We start from the raw sequence: 17837 nt of genomic DNA, 5'->3' as shown, positions 1-17837 counted from the left end.
CATGGTGATCAGCAGATGCCTAAAACTGGGACATTTAGGGGTACTGCAAATAACAATGAAGCAGTAGTTATTTTATAGTTACAGTGTTTCTCTCTGTCTCTTTCCTTTAACATGGCTTTGAAGATCAAACTTAGGATCATAGGTTCAAAGTAATTTTTCTTAAGATTTATTTATGTGCATTGGTGTTTTCCCTACATGTATGTTTGAAGGTGTCAGACCCCCTGGAGTTGGAGCTACAAACAGTTGTGAGCTGCCCATGAGGGTACTGGGAATTGAACCTAGGTCCTCTGGAAGAGTAGTCATTTCTATAGCCCCTCAAAGTCATTCTTGCAGTGGAGTGCATTTGTGGCCAGCTTGGGATACATGAAACTTTGTCTTAAATAAAGTTGAATGTAGAGAGACTGTTGAATTGTGAAAGAACAGCTGTGTTTGTATAGTGAACAGATACTTTACTATTTAAAAAGTGGCTACTATAGGACAGCTAGGGAGGTTTGGTGATATCCTTCAGGAACTCCCGAAAGTTGACTGGAGACAAGTTGCAAAACTATTTTAGCTTGTTGTTTCATCAGTATAGGACAGATGTTGGGGACATGTAATCCATCACAGGATTATTTTCTGTCAGGTTAAATCTATTGATTGTTGTTGGTTTTGTGTTCTGTGTGGCCTCTGTGTCAGTATGATAGACTAGTGGATCATGACTCCTTTGGAGGTGTTGAACGACCCTATCACAGGGGTTGCCTAAGACCACTGGAAAATACATTCATTACGATTCATAACAGCAAAATTACAGTTCTAAAGTAGCAACAAAAATATTTTTTATAGTTAGGGGTCACCACAATATGCGGAACTGTGTATTAAAGGGTTACAGCATTAGGAAGGGTGAGAACCACTGTGATAGATCATCAAGGGAATAAACGTTGCAAAAGAAGTGAGGAAGGGGAGCTCCAGTATGTTAGCGTGACGTACTTAGAGGACATTTTAACTAAAAAGGGAGCAAGGGAGACCCTGACAAAGAAATGCAATTCAACAGTCTCTGTACCTTTATATATTACCTGCCAGTTGTTTAGCTTGATCATAGATAGCCTGAGAAGTCGCTTGAATCTATGTATACATTAAGATCATTGTCCTGCTTTTGAGTTAGGACCACCCTGACTTGTTTTGTTTCTCTGTAAGTTCTTTTGCTTCATCTGATTGCTGTCTATTCTACCCTTTAGTTACTGCCTTCTGCTCTTCCTTTATGTTTCTATTCTGCTAGTTATTCATTGACAATATGAACCTTGGACTTTTGACTTATTTTCTTCTTGTTATTTTTGCTTACTTTTAATTTCATTGTTTGATATATATATATATATATATATATATATATATATATATATATATATGCGCCATGGACTGACCCAGCCATGGTCCCTCACCTGTGGGAAATCAGAGGTTTGGATATCAGGAAGGCACAGGTTTGGCGGATTCGACAGACAGAGACCACACCAAGGAGTGTTTGAATCTACTGCAATTTTACTGAAGTCAAGCTAATAATTTTATAGTAATTACATAAGGAAACACCTTAAAGTTGGCATACTTCCCGGAACATTTAGATTTTTACCAAGAATACAAAGTTTACATTTAACTCGAAAGTGTAGCCAAACATAAAGCAGTACCCACAAAAATCTTGGCCTAGGGACTTTTTGATCAAAGCAAACAAAGAACAAAAATACCTCACACTTGTGGCTATTCATGCAATTTCATTATTACTAACTAGTGAAGGGAAAAGTCAGGGGCTGTTACGGTCCTCCGAGCCAAGCCGGATACCTGCCAAAATCTCTCTGTGCATTGAAGTCTAAATACACCTTTGCTAACCATCCTCCCATATGTCTTGCTAAAGATTTGCGATACTCCTTAGAAATAAAATGCCAAGGGGGACACGCTCGAGCCAGCTGTACTTTTTTATGCTATCTTTTCCTAAAGAGGAGCCCACTATTTTTTTCACTATTCTTGTAATGCTTTCTGGTACTGAATCTGATTCATTACTACTTTTAAGATTTTATTTTTCTTCTACTCTATTCTTGCCAAAGCTTTTAATAATCTATCAAAGATATGTTTCCTTGAATAGTTAATTGTGCTGTTCCAGGAATCACAGAGAAAGAACAAAAGGCTCATTAATCCAACCCCACAACCAAGGAAGTGTAGAAATCTTGGAGTACGTCTTTTTGGCTTAGGTGGCCAGGGGAAGCACTTTGCCAGGGACCTCCAAGGAGCTTATTTGTGAGGGAAGCGTATCTCCCATCTAGCAGTACGACCATTTGTCATGCTACATAGACGATGCTTGAGTTGGTGTGGCATATATATATATATATATATATATGCATGCAAATATTGGAGAGAGGAAATAACTATGAGCAAGGGATAGAAGAAAGGAAGGGGGGATATGGCAAGGGATGGATGAATGTTATGGTGGTGAGTGAGAAGCAAGAGGCCCAGAAAGAAATCAAAAAGGTACTTTCAGGAGAGGTGAGGGGCAGATGGAGAGGAGATGAAAAGAAAACATGGCCTAGGGAGGCTGAGAGTAGAGAATGGTATCAGAGGGCAGAGAAGGGGAAGAATGGAGAAGTCATGGAAAGAAAGAATGCAAAAGAATAGACAGAGAAAGGTGGGTAAATGGAGTCTGGAAGCTGAAGTTGAATAATAGTCAAAACCTTGTTTTTGCTTTGTCTTTCTTTTGTGCTGCTTGTTTTTTCTTTTTTTTAAATCACAGATAAATGATAAGGTGGTTAAGGTAGAATAGTTTATTTTATTCCTCTTAGCTTTTCTCCTTTCTGTTCATGGCTTTACTGCCCTCTTTCCTTTCCTTCTTTTTTCCCCTCCCTGCTTCATTCTCTTTCTTCCTTTCTTCCATTTGCTAAATGATCTTTGTTGTTAATAGCTATATATACTTCTATTTTGATATCATAAAAGAAAATAATCATAAGTCCAGAATTGCTAAGGATGGATGTGGTTTGTGTAGGTCAATCATAAATTCTCTTGCACATCAACTGTGTTGGGCCTAGGTAGCAAGGAGAGGATAATTATACTATATGGTTACTTCAGCTTCTTAATGGCTTTGCAGAAAGTGAAAGTTGAGCATTATGAAATAGTTAAAAGTAATAGTCAGTCACTGTATAAATAGGAAGGTTTTATTAGGGATGTTTTGTGCTTGTCAACTGAGGAATTATAGCTTGATCTAATTCATTGCTGTCTAGTTGTTTAAAATTTTTTTCTTCTACACAGAAAAAAATGGGTAGTAACATTTTCTGTCCTGAAATCAATACACATATGTTTTCTCTCACTATCTTTCTCATGATTTTATGTGTATGCTTGTTTTATTTTCATGTGTATCTGTGCAGTGCCCTTGTAGGCCAGAAGAAGGTATTGGGTTCCCTGGAACTGGAGCTAACTGGACTTACTTAGTGCTGGGAATCAAACCCTCATCCTCTAGAGGAGCAACCATCTAACTGCTGAACATCTTTCTGGTTTTCTTGTTATATTAATTGAGTGTTTAAATATATGTATAGAAACACTGCAGAATATGTATGATGCAGTGTTAGTAGTATTGTCTCTAAAATATTTTCATTCCCCAGGGCTTCTGTATGTAACGTACTGTTGACTTGCTGTAAAGATAATGTGTGTCGTCTTTGGGTAGAAACATTTTTACCAAATGATTGCTTGCTCTACGAAAGTGACAGCAAGCACTGGTGTGAACCAATTAATTTAACGAATAACTTCAAGAGAAACGCTTCCAGTAAAGATCGAGTTCAAAGTGCTCTAGAAGTAAGTGCTGTTATTATGTTATGTGTTTCCTACAGATTTTAAAATGTTTTTTTACAGTGTCTTTTTGATTACACAATATTATAAAAAGTAGTATATTTTAGGAAAACAATTTTTAGAAATATTGTTTTATCTTACTAAAAAATATACTTAAGTATTATTTGTAACTCCTAAGCTATCTTTAATTAATGAGATTAATCTTAGCTTAACCAGTAACAAGATGACAGTAACAATTGATTTGGCAAATGTAAAATCTGAGAATGCAAAGATTCGATTATGTAAATTTATTTTTTTTCTAAGCTAGATTTCTACCTTAAGCTAGATTTGTTTGCTGAATTTTGCTGTACTGTTTGTTATCTGCAGACCTACCAGAAAAGAAGTATTTATTTTACAGGAATTGGCAGTAAAAGTCAACTTTTTATGTTTGGGCTAATTGAATATAGAAGGTATTTTATTCTTTTGAAACAAAGTCTTAAAATGTAGCTCCAGGCTGATCTTAGTCTCATGTCAGTCATTCTGTCTCCGTCTCTTGTTCTATGAAGTGTGAGACCATTTCTCATTGAAAATAGAGTAGTACTACTGAGTTAAGTCAGTAATTTCTTTCTGTTTCTTTTTGGTTTTACTTTATTTGTTTGTTTCCTAGATAGTTTCTTCTGTAGCCCTGGCTGTCCTAGAACTCTATGTAGACCAGGGTAGCTTGAAACTCAAGAGTTCTGCCTTTTTCTGCCTTTGCTTCCTGAGTGCTGGGAATAAAAGCAGGCATCATCACATCTGGCTTCTTAATCTTTTCTTAATATTCAAACATGAATGAGTCAAAGCAACTATTTCTTTTTTTTTTCTCATTTGGTTTTTGAACATGGTCTCAGTATGTAGAACTCACTTGAAGTCACAGGGATCCACCATCTCTGCCTCCTGAGTGCTCAGATTAAAGGCATGTGCCACCATGCCCACTGAACAACTCTTTTTAAATGGCTCAGAATATAATTAAGCTGTGTGGCTTTCTATAATAATAACGTAACAAAGTGTTACACTAGGAATCTATATTCTACTTTGCTTCTTACTATCTAGATAACCTTATCTAGGGTCTGTATGAACTATTTTATGTAATGAAATAATAAATAGTGATATTTAAAATGGATACCACATGAGATCAGATAAAGTAACTTCTGTGGAAAATGAATCTTTTTAACAATTAGATAACCTGGTACATGATGGTAATATCATTCATAGTTACAGGGAATAAACTGTGGACAAATCTATATAGATTTATATCAAATAAATATAAACATATCTTCTTTGTCACTTTGTTTTATTTTTGGACACAAGGTCTGACTATGTAGCACCGCCCGGCTCAGTGTACAGACTAGGCTGGCTTAAAACTCCGATCTCTTCCTGCCTCTTTCCTAGGTGCTGAAATTCAAGTGTCTACCATTACGCCCATCCTATCGGTTTTTCAGGTTTTTGTTTGTTTGGTCTTTCTTTCTTTCTTTCTTTCTTTCTTTCTTTCTTTCTTTCTTTCTTTCTTTCTTTCTTTTCTTTCTTTCTCTCTCTCTCTCTTTCTCTCTCTCTTTCTCTCTTTCTCTCTCTTTCTCTCTCTCTCTCTCTCTCGTTCTGGAAATTGATTTTAGATGTTGAAAAACAAATGTGAAAAGAGAAGGCCAGTATTTTTTTTAATTCATAAGCTATCTTAAATTATGAGATTAATCTTAACCAGTAACAAAATGATGGTAACAGTTCTGGAAATTGTTAAAAACAAATGTGAAAAGAATAGGGCAGATACTCTTCATGATTCAAATTTGATATATAAAATATGGACAGGTATTTTTTACATATAATTACATAAATTAGCATATACATTAATTCTGACAGTCATGTACCAGTCATTTTACTTTGTTTTTATTTATACAGGTAAATTTGAGACCTTTTCGTAGAGGTCGGAGGAGATCACTTGCTCTTGTAGCACATACTGGCTATCTGCCTCATCAGCAGGATCCTCACCATGTCCACAGGAATACACCACTGCATGCCAATGCACTTTGTCATTTCCATATTGCAGCCAGCATCAACCCAGCCACAGGTAATTATATTGTAGTGAAATGCATCATTAGACAAACTAGTGGAACCACACCATCTGGGTGCCTATGCATTTGGAGATTTAATTATTTACCAGTTTAGTAAATATTTTTTATGAGTATAAAAATCAGGGGCACAGCTGAAGCACTTAAAAGTAGTATCTCAAAATATTTCTTTTAAAAAAGGGTAATAGTTTGACATAATTAATACTACCTCCATAGAAGGTGGAAAATAAGTGACCCCTTTGACTTCTACATGTTAGTCCTTTCCCTACAACAAAACAACAGTTGATTTTTAAAAAATATTTTTTTATTTATTTTATTTATAAAAAAAAGAATAAAAAATATTTTATAGCATATAGCCCCTCCTTCTCTTTCCCATTTTGTTTCTCTTTCCTCTCCTTTCTTTTTCCTTCTTTCTTTTTAGACAGACTCTTGTTATGTTATATAGCATAGGCTGACCTCTATATTCTTTAGCATCAGTTAAGAATTTAGAATATTCTTTAGCATAAGTTAAGCATACTCAATTTTCCGTGGAGCTGGAAATTTTAGTATTGTGTTTTTCTAAGGAGCTATAGCAGTGGAATTACTTAAATAGACTTCTGTCCACCAGAGTGAGCTGTGCTAAGTCAAAGCATAGATATATTTTGGCTCTTAGCATTTGTAATATGCCAAGAAAATATAAATGTAAGAATGTTGGATCATCTTTATTAAAAGTTACTTAGGTTTGTGAAAGATCACCTTTATCAAATACATATATTGACGGTGATTACAATATAGTTACCTATAAGGTCAGTGGCATAATTTTTAAGGCCCTTTTTGAGTAATGGACAGGTTTATACTGCAGTGTAGCGTAGTGCTAAAGTGATGCCTATTATGTATGAGGCCCTTGCTTTGATTTGAAGCACCTCAGAAAAATGAAATAAATTTAAAAAGCAACAGTATTACGAGGATAAAGAAAGCTTGAATTCTCACATTAATGAAAAAAGCGTAAAAGATTATTGAAAGAAGAACCCTATGTTTGAGTGTAGCATCTTTTTGCCAAGCTTCCAATAAGGACAACTAAAACTTTCTTTAAATGGTGGATCACCTAGGAAATCTTGGTTGCTTGAATAAGAATAGTCCCCACAGGCTCATATTTGAATGCCTAGTTACCAGAGAGTGGCCCTATTTGAAAAGATCAGAAGGATTAGGGGCGTCCCTGTTGGAGGAATTGCTTCAGTGGGTGTGGGCTTTGCTATGCCTGCAGGTGAGGATGTGGCACTCTCGGCTTCTTCTTACAGCGCCATCTTCACTTGCATGCCTCCATCTTCCCCCTAATGATAAACTGAAACTTGAAGCCAGCCCCAACTAAATGATTTTTCCCCCATACAACTGGCCTTGGTTGTGGTATCTCTTCACAGCAACAAAACAATGACTAAGACAAAAACAAAATATTTTTGAAGTTAGTTTGGACTGTATGGAAAATTCATTATAGATTTGATCTTTTGGGTTCTTTTTAGGTGCTATATTTCTAACAGCACAGTTCAAGGTTGAGTTTATTTTTTACCTATAGCTATAAGAGAGGTGTTTGTAACATATTCTTTCATTTCTAATTCTTATATCTTTACCATTAAAGTTTGTTAAAAAAATAACATGTTCTTTGAGTGGAGTATTCATGCATAAGAGCCTGAGCTTTCTTTAGTTAGAATATTTTCTAAAAGCCAGCGGTAATTCTTCTCTAATATACTTAACTGTAATACTTATTGTCAGTTAATGACATTATCATCTCATTTGAATTAGTGTAAGTAAGAAATGAGAAAGCCTTTTTCATATCTTCTTGGAGAAGTATCATTTCAGTCTTTGTCTCTACCCAGGAACGATGAGATTAGCGGTTTAGGTGCTTAATGCTTTTAGTTAGTTGCTTACTTTATACCAGTGTAGAAGTTAGATATACTGTTAGGAATCAGAGGGAGAGTGATGCTTTAAATAGATGTTATCCCGCTCTCTGGAAGTCTGTAATCAAATATGGAATAGGTAAGTATATAATCAAAATAATCATGTTAATGATCGTATAGGTATAAACTGGAGTTCTTGGTTTGAATGTATTAGAACTTGCCTCTTACGGTAGAATCAAGGGAAAGGTTCTTTTCTTTATCTATCTTTGCTAGTATTGTTTCTTTTCTCTTTAACTATAGATAAATGAAACAAATAATTTAAAAAATTTTATCATGAAAGAAAACAATTTGGAAAATATTGTTTATATTCCTTAAGTTTATTGCAGCTTTTATGGTTCTGTAAATAAACATGATTCAGATTTCATTAATATGAATTGTCTTTAATTCTATTAGGAACTATCTTTGTAGTAACTGATTGCTTTTGTACTTCAGTATACTTAATTGGATACTGAAATAAAAATGCCAAGAAACATTTTTCCTTTTTATTTATTTTTTTTCATATATTTTGATCATGATTTTCCATTCCCCCAACTCCTCAAGAGCCTCTCTACTATCCAATTTTGATTGTGTTATGTCTACCCTAACTCCCTTCCAAAGCAGAAAAACCGAACAAAGGTACTAAAACAAAAAGCCTATTAAAGATCATGGAGTTTGGTTTTTGTTGGCAGGTTACTTCTAGGTGTAGAGCCTCTGGAATCCAGTGACATCTCATTGCAGAAAACTGAGTTTCTTTTTGCCAGCTGGTATTGATTGAAAGTAACTCTTCTGCTGGAGCTGGGACTTCTGTGTCCTTTTCTCCCTCTCAGTACTGGTACTACCTGGCTTTAACCTTGCTGATCTTGTGCATGCTGCCACAGTCTCTGTGAGTTTATATGAACATCAATCCTGTTTTGTCTGGACAACACTGTTTCTTGGAGTCATTCATCATCTTTGGTTCTTATAATCTTTCTGCCTCCTCTTATGCTTACAGCCCTCAACCTTCAAGGGAGGGATTTGATGAAGGCATTCATTTAGGACCGAATGCTGCAAAGTCTGTAATCCTGTGCACTTTGTCTAGTTGGTGGATCTCTTTGTTAATTACCATCTACTGCAAGAAGCTTCTCTGATGAGGTGTTTGGGTAGAGCAGTATGTGATTAGGAGTCATTTTATTGCTATGGCCTTTAGCAGAATAATAGTAGTGGGTTTTCTCGTCTCATGATCTATCTTGTTTCAGGTTCTTGACCACTTTAACAGTGCCGCATACTGGTTCCATCTCATGGGATGGGCCTTAAACTCAATCAGAAAATGGTTACTTATTCCCCTAACATTTGTGTCAGTATTATACCACTATCTTGCAGGCAAGTCACTGTTATAGGTCACAGGGTTCATAGCTGAGTGAGGTTGACGATTACTCTTTTCTTCCAGTAGTGTGAAAATACCTTCCAGCACCATTACTAGTCAATAGAAGTAAAGCTGCTATTTGGACACTAGCTTAATTTTTTTTATGTTCGATAATACAAGTAACTATATTGTCTTTAACTGTAGGCACTTATCATCACGTGGGAAGGAACCAGTATTGACAGTTGCCTGTGATATTTTGGGGAGGAAGGGTTTCTGGCACCCTTTTGGCCAACTATAAGATAGAACTCATTCTTGGCACTGAAAGTTTTACTTAGTATAAGATGTCTAGTTGGGGCATTGTCTCTCCTATTATATGTTGACTTCATTTAAATCCCTTTCATATACGTATATACTTTTGGAAACTTGTACAGTAGGAGGTTTCCATATGATTTTTCAAATGTGTCTTCTCCCTCTTGACATTTAGTTCTCCTATTCTAGTTTCCTTCTTCTTAACACTATATTACTGCTTCCCTTTCCTTGAAAGATCCTTTCTTCCCCCTGGTTCCCTACTAGTTCCTAATGTATGTGGTTATTTGGAGTATAACACACATCAAAAGCTTAGAAGCCAACATCCACGTATTAGAGAAAACATGAAATATTTGCCCTTTGGGTTCTGGATTACCTAACGCAGGATGATTTTTCCAGACTCGTCCATTTACCTGAAAATTTTATAATTTTATTAAATAGCTGAGTAATATTCCATTATGGAAATGTACCACATTGTCATTATCTACTTATGAGTTGATGGATATATTTAAGCCACTTCTGGCTGTAAAAAAAATAATTTAAGTTAAATTTAAGAAGGTAAGTTTTTCTCAAACAAAAGGTTAAGTATAATGCCAATAATGAAAGTAGAAAGTGTGTATTCTATGTTATAGTCATTCACAATTTAAAATTTGTGATTTGTTTTTCTTTATAGACATCCCACTTCTTCCATCTATTACATCTTTGAGTTTAAGTGAAAATGAAGAAAAGTGTGGACCTTTTGTAGTACACTGGCTAAATAATAAAGAACTCCATTTTACTTTGTCCATGGAAGTCTTCTTACAGCAACTTAGAAAAAGTTTTGAACAGCCCTCATCTGAGGCCAGTGCAGAAGACTCTATTCAGGCAGATGTCAAATCTGATGAAGGTAAAGATGTCAGGAGGAGGAGATTTTAAGTTTTCAATCAAAAATAAGTTTTTATATGTGGATAAAACTGCTTATTGTAATAGATCATCTTCCAAGGTCATTGTGGCATAATGTAAATATGGAGTAGATCACTTAGTAACTCTTGCTTAAGGCACCTTTCTTCAGAACATTCTCTTCTTTATCATTCCGTAAGTCCTTGTTATTTTATGAACTATGTATGGGTTAATGGCATCAAGAACATAATCTCATACACTACACAACTACTCACCTGAATCTGCAATTTAATATATAGTTGATCTATGTGTACATTAGAGTTGAGAAATACTTGATGTAGGAAGAAGGCAGTAAGGCTTACTGTGGCACCACTAATACTACAGTGCATTAAATATAGGGGCTTAGACCTCTGTATTCATCCTGCCCTTGGATGAGGAGAAGGAAGAGAGGGCAGGGAGAGGGTACAGGGTTTTTCTGTCTTGGCTCATAACTGACTCATACCACTTCCACTCTGGTTACATTGGCAAGAGGGAGTCCCAAGTGGTCTCATTTTCTAACCAATTTGTAAGCTTTTGCTTACTTTTCATTTAAATTTGATCCAAAAATGTTTAATTACCTCCTTTAAAAAATATTGTCTATATTCTTCATCTAGGAGTTTAGGAAAGGGCATAGAGTCTGGTCTTTTTGAAAGAGGTAAGGATATGCATGTTTACGTATATTAGCACTGCTAGCTGGTTACTAAGTTAGTGTCATTAGTTCTTGTTAATGCAAAAAGAAGGTTTTTGTTTTTTTTTAATCTTGAACTCATTTTGAAAGCTCTGTCTTAATTGAGTGATAATTTTATTGTATTCACTTGGTTCATGAACTGTTTTGCTTACAGAAATGGATGATGGCGTTGATGACTTAAAAATAAATCATGAAAAAAAGGAATTAAGTGAAGATAAAATGTTACCAAACTCAAGTTTTACACCATTGTCATCAGCAGCCATCGATCATCAGATTGAAGTGCTTCTGTCTGAATGGAGTAAAAATGCAGACATGCTTTTTAGTATTCATCCCATGGATGGTTCTTTACTAGTTTGGCATGTAGATTGGCTGGATGAATACCAGCCTGGTATGTTTCGTCAAGTACAGGTACTGTTAATTATCTATGATTTTTTTTTATGTGAAAACTTTGTAAAATGTTTTTATGTAATTGTATGTTCTAATGCCCACTTTCTTAATTCTAGGTGTCGTTTGTTTCCAGAATTCCTGTAGCTTTTCCTACGGGTGATGCAAACTCTCTTTGTAAAAGCATAGTAATGTACGCCTGTACCAAGAATGTTGACTTGGCTATTCAACAAGGAAAACAGAAACCTACTGGTCTCACTCGTTCCACATCAATGCTTATCTCCTCTGCTCATAGTAAATCATCAAATAACTTAAAATTAAGTATTTTTACCCCTAATGTTATGATGATTTCAAAGCATGCTGATGGTTCTTTGAATCAGTGGCTGGTTAGTTTTGCTGAGGAATCTGCTTTTTCTACAGTTCTTAGCATTTCCCACAAATCTAGATATTGTGGTCATCGTTTTCATCTTAATGATTTAGCTTGCCACTCAGTATTACCATTATTACTGACAACATCACACCATAATGCATTAAGGACACCAAATGTTGGTAACCAAAAGCAAGCTCATGACACTGTAAATATTGAAGAATGTTCCTTGACACAGCAAAATAAAAACAATGTAGATATGGCATTCCAAGATTCCAATGCGATTTATAGTGAGCTTATTCTTTGGAGGGTTGATCCAGTTGGGCCGCTATCCTTTTCTGGAGGAGTGTCTGAGCTTGCCCGGATTAATTCTCTTCACGTTTCTGCCTTTTCCAATGTGGCATGGCTCCCTACTCTTATACCCAGTTACTGTCTAGGTAAGCATACTGATTTCATTTCAGTAATATAGATTTTTAGACATTCTTACTGAAAGATTAAGTTTTAAATGTCTATTAATACTTTCTAGGTGCATACTGCAACTCTCCTAGTGCATGCTTTGTAGCTAGTGATGGACAGTATCTGAGGTTATATGAAGCAGTTATTGATGCCAAGAAACTTTTATATGAGCTTTCCAACCCTGAAATTTCTGTAAGTACTAGCTTTATGATGCTTTTAAATACTTAACCTGTTCTTGCTTGGCCTGTTCTAGAATTGTGACCTATAATTTGTGATAGATAAGTGCATTTTGTTAACTATAATTTTTTCACATTTGTTCTGTACTTCTGTCAGTTTTTAAAAAGAATTTTTAAAAAGATTGACCCATTATTTAGTGTTCTGAGTGCATGTGTGCCTGCATGCCAGAAGAGGGCACCAGATCTCACTGTAGATGGTGTAAGCCATCTTGTAGTTGCTGGGAATTAAACTCATAACCTTTGGAAGAATAGCCAGTGCTCTTAAACTCTGAGTCATCTCTCTAGCACCTTCTGTCATGATTTTTCTGTTGTTGTTTTGTTTTTGGTTGCTTGACTTTATGAAAAGAAAAAAAAAATTTTTTTTTTTAAGACATAGGCTAGACTTGAAAACACAGTTCCCCTCCCCTCTTCAGCCTCCTGTGTGCTCTAATTTGTAGGCATTTGCCAGCATGTCAGGCTTGTTTGGTGTTTTTAAATATCTCCTTAAGCAGCCTTCAGTCTGTGCTTAAGCGTCCTGCTTAGGAAATTCTAGTCTAAGTTACCAGCAGTTACTGGTTATTTTTAATGTACAAATTGTAAAAGTAGTAGAGTCATTGATTTATTCTAGTCCTCTTTGGCCATAAGTTTTTTTGTAAGCATAATTTTATAAAACACAATGTTTTGTAAAGCATATATATATATATAGTATGTATGCATTACACATATTGCTTTAGTAGAGACATTTATTGAGCGTCTTTTATGTGTTAAATATTGTTTTAACTGCTGAGAATTTAGCTGTAAAAAAAAATCAGAAACTAATACCACAGTGCTTATTCTAGTGAAGCAACATAGCTAGAAAAAGGCAACTAATTTAAAAGTATATTGGTTAACAAGTATAAGTGTTGCTATAGAAAGAGAGAGTGTCTCTTAAGTTGCTATTCAAGGGAAGGCTTTATAGAAAAGACATCAAGGTATTGAATGAGCTAGACATGTGGTACAGGAAGAGTGATCCAAAAAGAATATTGACCTGTTCACGTACCCTGCAGTCAAAACATGTTGATTATGTAATAAAACACGAAAGCACTCATTGCTAAATAAAGTAAGATAGAGTAGTCAGTGCTAAAATCAGAAAGTTAGCCTGGTCAGATTCTGTGGAGGTGTTATAGTCGCTTTTGGACTTTTTTAAAAAACGACATGGAAACTATTGAATGAATGTTATGCTCATGTGATAATGATTTGACATAGGTAGTCCCACTACGTGTGAAAAAGTAGGATGAGAGAGATCAATATAAAAACATTACACTAGTCCAGGAAAATGATAAGGAGCTAAGAATGGTAATGAGTGTTAATGTTAGAAACACTGAAAAATGATTAAATTTTAGATGTAGTTTGAATGTGAATAGGTAGGACTGGACAGGCTTTTGGATGTGAGAAAAAAAATGACTGTCCTAATTCTTTGTGAGCCTCATATAAAGTAGAATTGCTAAGGTTGAAATAAAGAATATAGAGCTAGCAGATTTGAAAGGGTAGAATTTAAGAGCCCTGCTTTGGACATAATCATTTTGAGAGGCCTGTTTGACATCTAAGAGGTCCAGTAAAGTGGTCTTTTGTTTTAGAGGAAGGCATGAACTGAAGTTAATAAAGAGCCGAGGCCAGGTATGGTGGTATATGCCTTTAATCCTTGGAAGGCAGAGACGGGCAGATTTCTTTGAGTTCCAAGCTAGCCTGGTCTACATAGTGAATTCCAGGACAGCCAGACTTGTGCAGAGAAATAATAAACAATAACAACAATAAGGAAGGAATAATGATAAATTTAAAGTTGCACAGGTAGATAAAATTATAGGAGAGAATATAATTAAAAATATAGATGATAAAAGCATTGAATAGTAGCACATTATGTTATTAAAATGTGGTTTATATAATTTATAGAAGCACAATGAAGTTTTCCTAGGAGAGAGTGATCACTAGGATCAAATGCTATTGAAAAGTCAAGTATGTGAAGATTGAGAAATTTGAGCACTGAATTTCATAGTATATGAGGACCTAAGGTCAGCATATTTGGGCTAAGGAGATGGCTCAGTGGGCAAAGCCTGACCACATGAATTTGGATTACCAGAAACCACATAAAAGCTGGGCACTGCAGTGCATATATTTGTAGGAAACTTTCTAGCTAGCTAGTTTGGCATACTCTCAAATAAGATAGACGGCAAGGGCTTAACACCCAAGGTTGCCATCCACCTCCATTCACATACTGTGGCACATGAGTGTTGGATCTTGCTTGTAGTCTCTCTTTCTCTTTGTCTGTCTTCCCCCTTGCCTCTCCACCCCTGCCTTTTACATACATATGTACACATGCTCACAATTACAACAATGAAAAGAATTGGCGTGGTAGGGAAGGGAACTGGAGAGGTATATCAGCAGTCAAGAACACTTGCTGCTCTTGTAGGAACTCTAGTTCAGTTCCAGGTTCCTGCATCACAGTCACTTGGTAGTTCCAGCTCCAGGGTATTCAATGCCTCTGGCCTCTGTAGGTACCTGTATTTACATGCACATACCCATGCATGCATACATCCACATAATTTTTTAAAATTAAATAAAGGTCAACCTATACAACAAAATGTTAATTTACATCATTAGTTTTGTCATCACCTCAAAATTAATATTTTTAACTACTTTGGTTTTGTTGTTAGACCATTTGCTTACCTTAAATAAGGCCCGAAGGTCTATCTCCAGTCCCACTAGCACAAAATATTTACCTTGGAATTCAAATAGAATGTTTATTAAGGTAGAGAAACTATCCTTATAATGGCTAACAAGGAGACACTTAGGCAGGAGATATAGCTCAGTGAAATAGCATATGTTTATCATGCATAAGGCCTTGGGTCTTATGGACCCAACAAAAAAATAAATAAATATGGTACTCTGAAAGGTTGGTGTTTTAAAGGCATTGCTTAGAGTATATTCAGAAAGTTGAAGGCAGTCTTTCACTTTGGTTCATATAAAATATTTTTCCCTAAGATACCAAGCATTGGCTTTGCCCCTCTGTACCTACTGAGCTGTATTCTATTCATTTCTTTGTAGTTTTTATTAAGGTAAAATCCTATGTTTATAGGTGAAAGAAACTATATTTAGACCTAGTTGAATTTGTTATTCATCTTAATTATGTTTGAAATTTCATATTTGTTTTTCGTTTCTTTACTAAAGGAAATTTTTTTTTTAACAGAAATATGTTGGTGAAGTGTTTAACATCGTCAGTCAGCAATCAACAGCTAGACCAGGATGCATTATTGCATTAGATCCCATTACCAAGCTTGTAAGTATTATCTTTCTGCTAATTAGTATTAGGTAAATGACATACATCAACTTACATTGGTATTTATTTACTTTAGCATGGCAGAAAAACCCAGTTGCTTCATGTTTTTCAAGAAGATTTCATTGTGAATAACCTTGAGAAGAAAAGTCTGGGAAAAGACAACATTTTATTGGATTCAGGTAAGGAAGAATTTTGATGTCATAGGAAATATTATGTAGCTTATATTAAAAATGAATTAATACATCTCAAATTGTATTTCAGGTTGATATTTTTTACCATAAATATTCCTATTTCTTCCATGTATGAATGTACTTATTTATTTATGTGGTCTAATTAAGTAGCCTAAGATGGCCTTAAGTCCTCTGTTCAAGGTATCCTCTTACCTCAGCCTCCTCAATAGCTTGAATACAGACGTATAGCCTTTTTCCCTGCTTATCTTTTTGTTCTTAACCAGGAAGTACAAAAAAAACCAAAACAACACAAAGCAAAGCAAATTGACTGTTTCATAGTTGTATGTTACTTTTCTTTTAGTGTCTCCCTGCTGCTCATCTCCTTCCAAGACTTTTTTAACTGGGCTGGTGATTAAGCAAGTTAGGCTAGTGTTCTACGATTGAGTCATGCCTCCAGCCCAGTTACATGCTACTTTAAGTGCACAATAGATGGAGTCTGTTGTTACCATGTGAGTCAATGAGTGCTCCTTACATGGATGTATTGATTTGAATATTGTGGACACCTGACTCTGCAGAATCTCATAATTTAAATAAATAATTAAAATGGTGATGTCATTAATTTAAACAGTGTCTTAATTAACATATAATACATTTATAATAAAAGTTCACTTTTAATTAAGTTCTACCTCCCAACCTTATTGTTAACTTGCATGAAAGAAAACTAAGAAAAGAGAGCTAAAATATCTTAGTTATCAGTCTTAATTAGAGTCAAACCAAATTGGGTAATGTCTTCCTGAAGACTTAAATCCAGTAATCAGTTACACTATGTCAGTCAAGTCAGTTATTAAGTCTTAGATAACATTAACTACATTATTTATTTGTTCCAAATTTTTTTTACAAGTATGTTGTATCTTTTTTCTGTGTTAACTACTTCTGTTTTGAGAAGTATTCCTTAGAATTTAAATTGGCAGTTTCTTACTGTGATTTTAGTTAACTTTTCATCATTTTCCCTGAGCTTTCATAAACTGTGAAAATACACTTTTTTCATGTGCTTTTGTAATTCTGAACATCCTGGCCATGTGCTATAAAAAAGGGGAATAAAGGGATGGGGAGATGGCTGAGACAGTAAAATGCTTGTCACATAATAATGAAGGCTCTAAGGTTGATCTTTAGAATGTATGTTTAAAAAGCTGGCTATAGCAGTACATTTGTAATAACAACATTGTAGAGACACACACAGATGGAAGTGAGAGATCCTGTGTCAAAATACAAAGTAGAGAGTGATTGTGGAAGAATTCCTCTGGCCTCAACACACTTGCACATACTTGAACACTCCACCATACACACACACACCCAAAAATGATAATCTTGCTAATTTTTTGGAGCCGGGAAATTTTATTAAAGATTGAGAGAGAAAAAAAGGAAGGAAGGAAGGAAGGAAGGAAGGAAGGAAGGAAGGAAGGAAGGAAGGAAGGAAAGAAGGAAGTAAGGAAGGAAGGGAAAGAAAGAAAGAAAGAAAGAAAGAAAGAAAGAAAGAAAGAAAGAAAGAAAGAAAGAGAAAAGGAAGCTGTAAATCTTGTTGTCTGTTAGAAGGAGGTCGAAGAAAAAGAAGAGAAAGACACACCTTTGAAAGGTGGTATCTGAGAAAGCAAGCAAGGTCAACAGGGGAGGACAAGTACCACATGGCAAGGTGGGAAACAACTTCAGAAAAGTGAGGAAAAAGTACAGGGTGTTGAGGAAAGCATGCCCAGGCTTGACCAGTATTTGAAGAAAAACCTTGTGAGGTGGAGAATGCCTTTCATCTAGCTCTCAGGAAACTGAGGTAGCTATGAGTTTGAGGTCCACCTGGTCTAGAGTGAGCCCATGTCAGCCAAAACTATGTAGTGAGACCC

The 17837-nt window shown here is 35.4% G+C and overlaps 1 protein-coding gene across 4 annotated transcripts in view; it reads left to right on the top strand.

Annotated features, from left to right (window-relative positions):
- The window catches only part of Dmxl1 (Dmx like 1), a 137585-nt gene that overhangs the window by 27245 nt on the left and 92503 nt on the right, over window positions 1–17837 (top strand). For all 4 annotated transcript variants that reach the window (XM_060377291.1, XM_060377290.1, XM_060377289.1 and 1 more), the window contains exons 8-15: window positions 3612–3801; window positions 5707–5875; window positions 10108–10320; window positions 11195–11448; window positions 11544–12228; window positions 12318–12439; window positions 15686–15775; window positions 15852–15954. In XM_060377291.1, coding sequence (XP_060233274.1) covers window positions 3612–3801; window positions 5707–5875; window positions 10108–10320; window positions 11195–11448; window positions 11544–12228; window positions 12318–12439; window positions 15686–15775; window positions 15852–15954 — 1826 coding nt within the window. The remainder of the gene's footprint in view (window positions 1–3611; window positions 3802–5706; window positions 5876–10107; window positions 10321–11194; window positions 11449–11543; window positions 12229–12317; window positions 12440–15685; window positions 15776–15851; window positions 15955–17837) is intronic.

This window comes from Meriones unguiculatus, chromosome 2, assembly GCF_030254825.1.
Source record: "Meriones unguiculatus strain TT.TT164.6M chromosome 2, Bangor_MerUng_6.1, whole genome shotgun sequence".
Taxonomy (NCBI): Eukaryota; Metazoa; Chordata; class Mammalia; order Rodentia; family Muridae; genus Meriones; species Meriones unguiculatus.
This window is presented reverse-complemented; position numbering and strand designations above follow the sequence as displayed.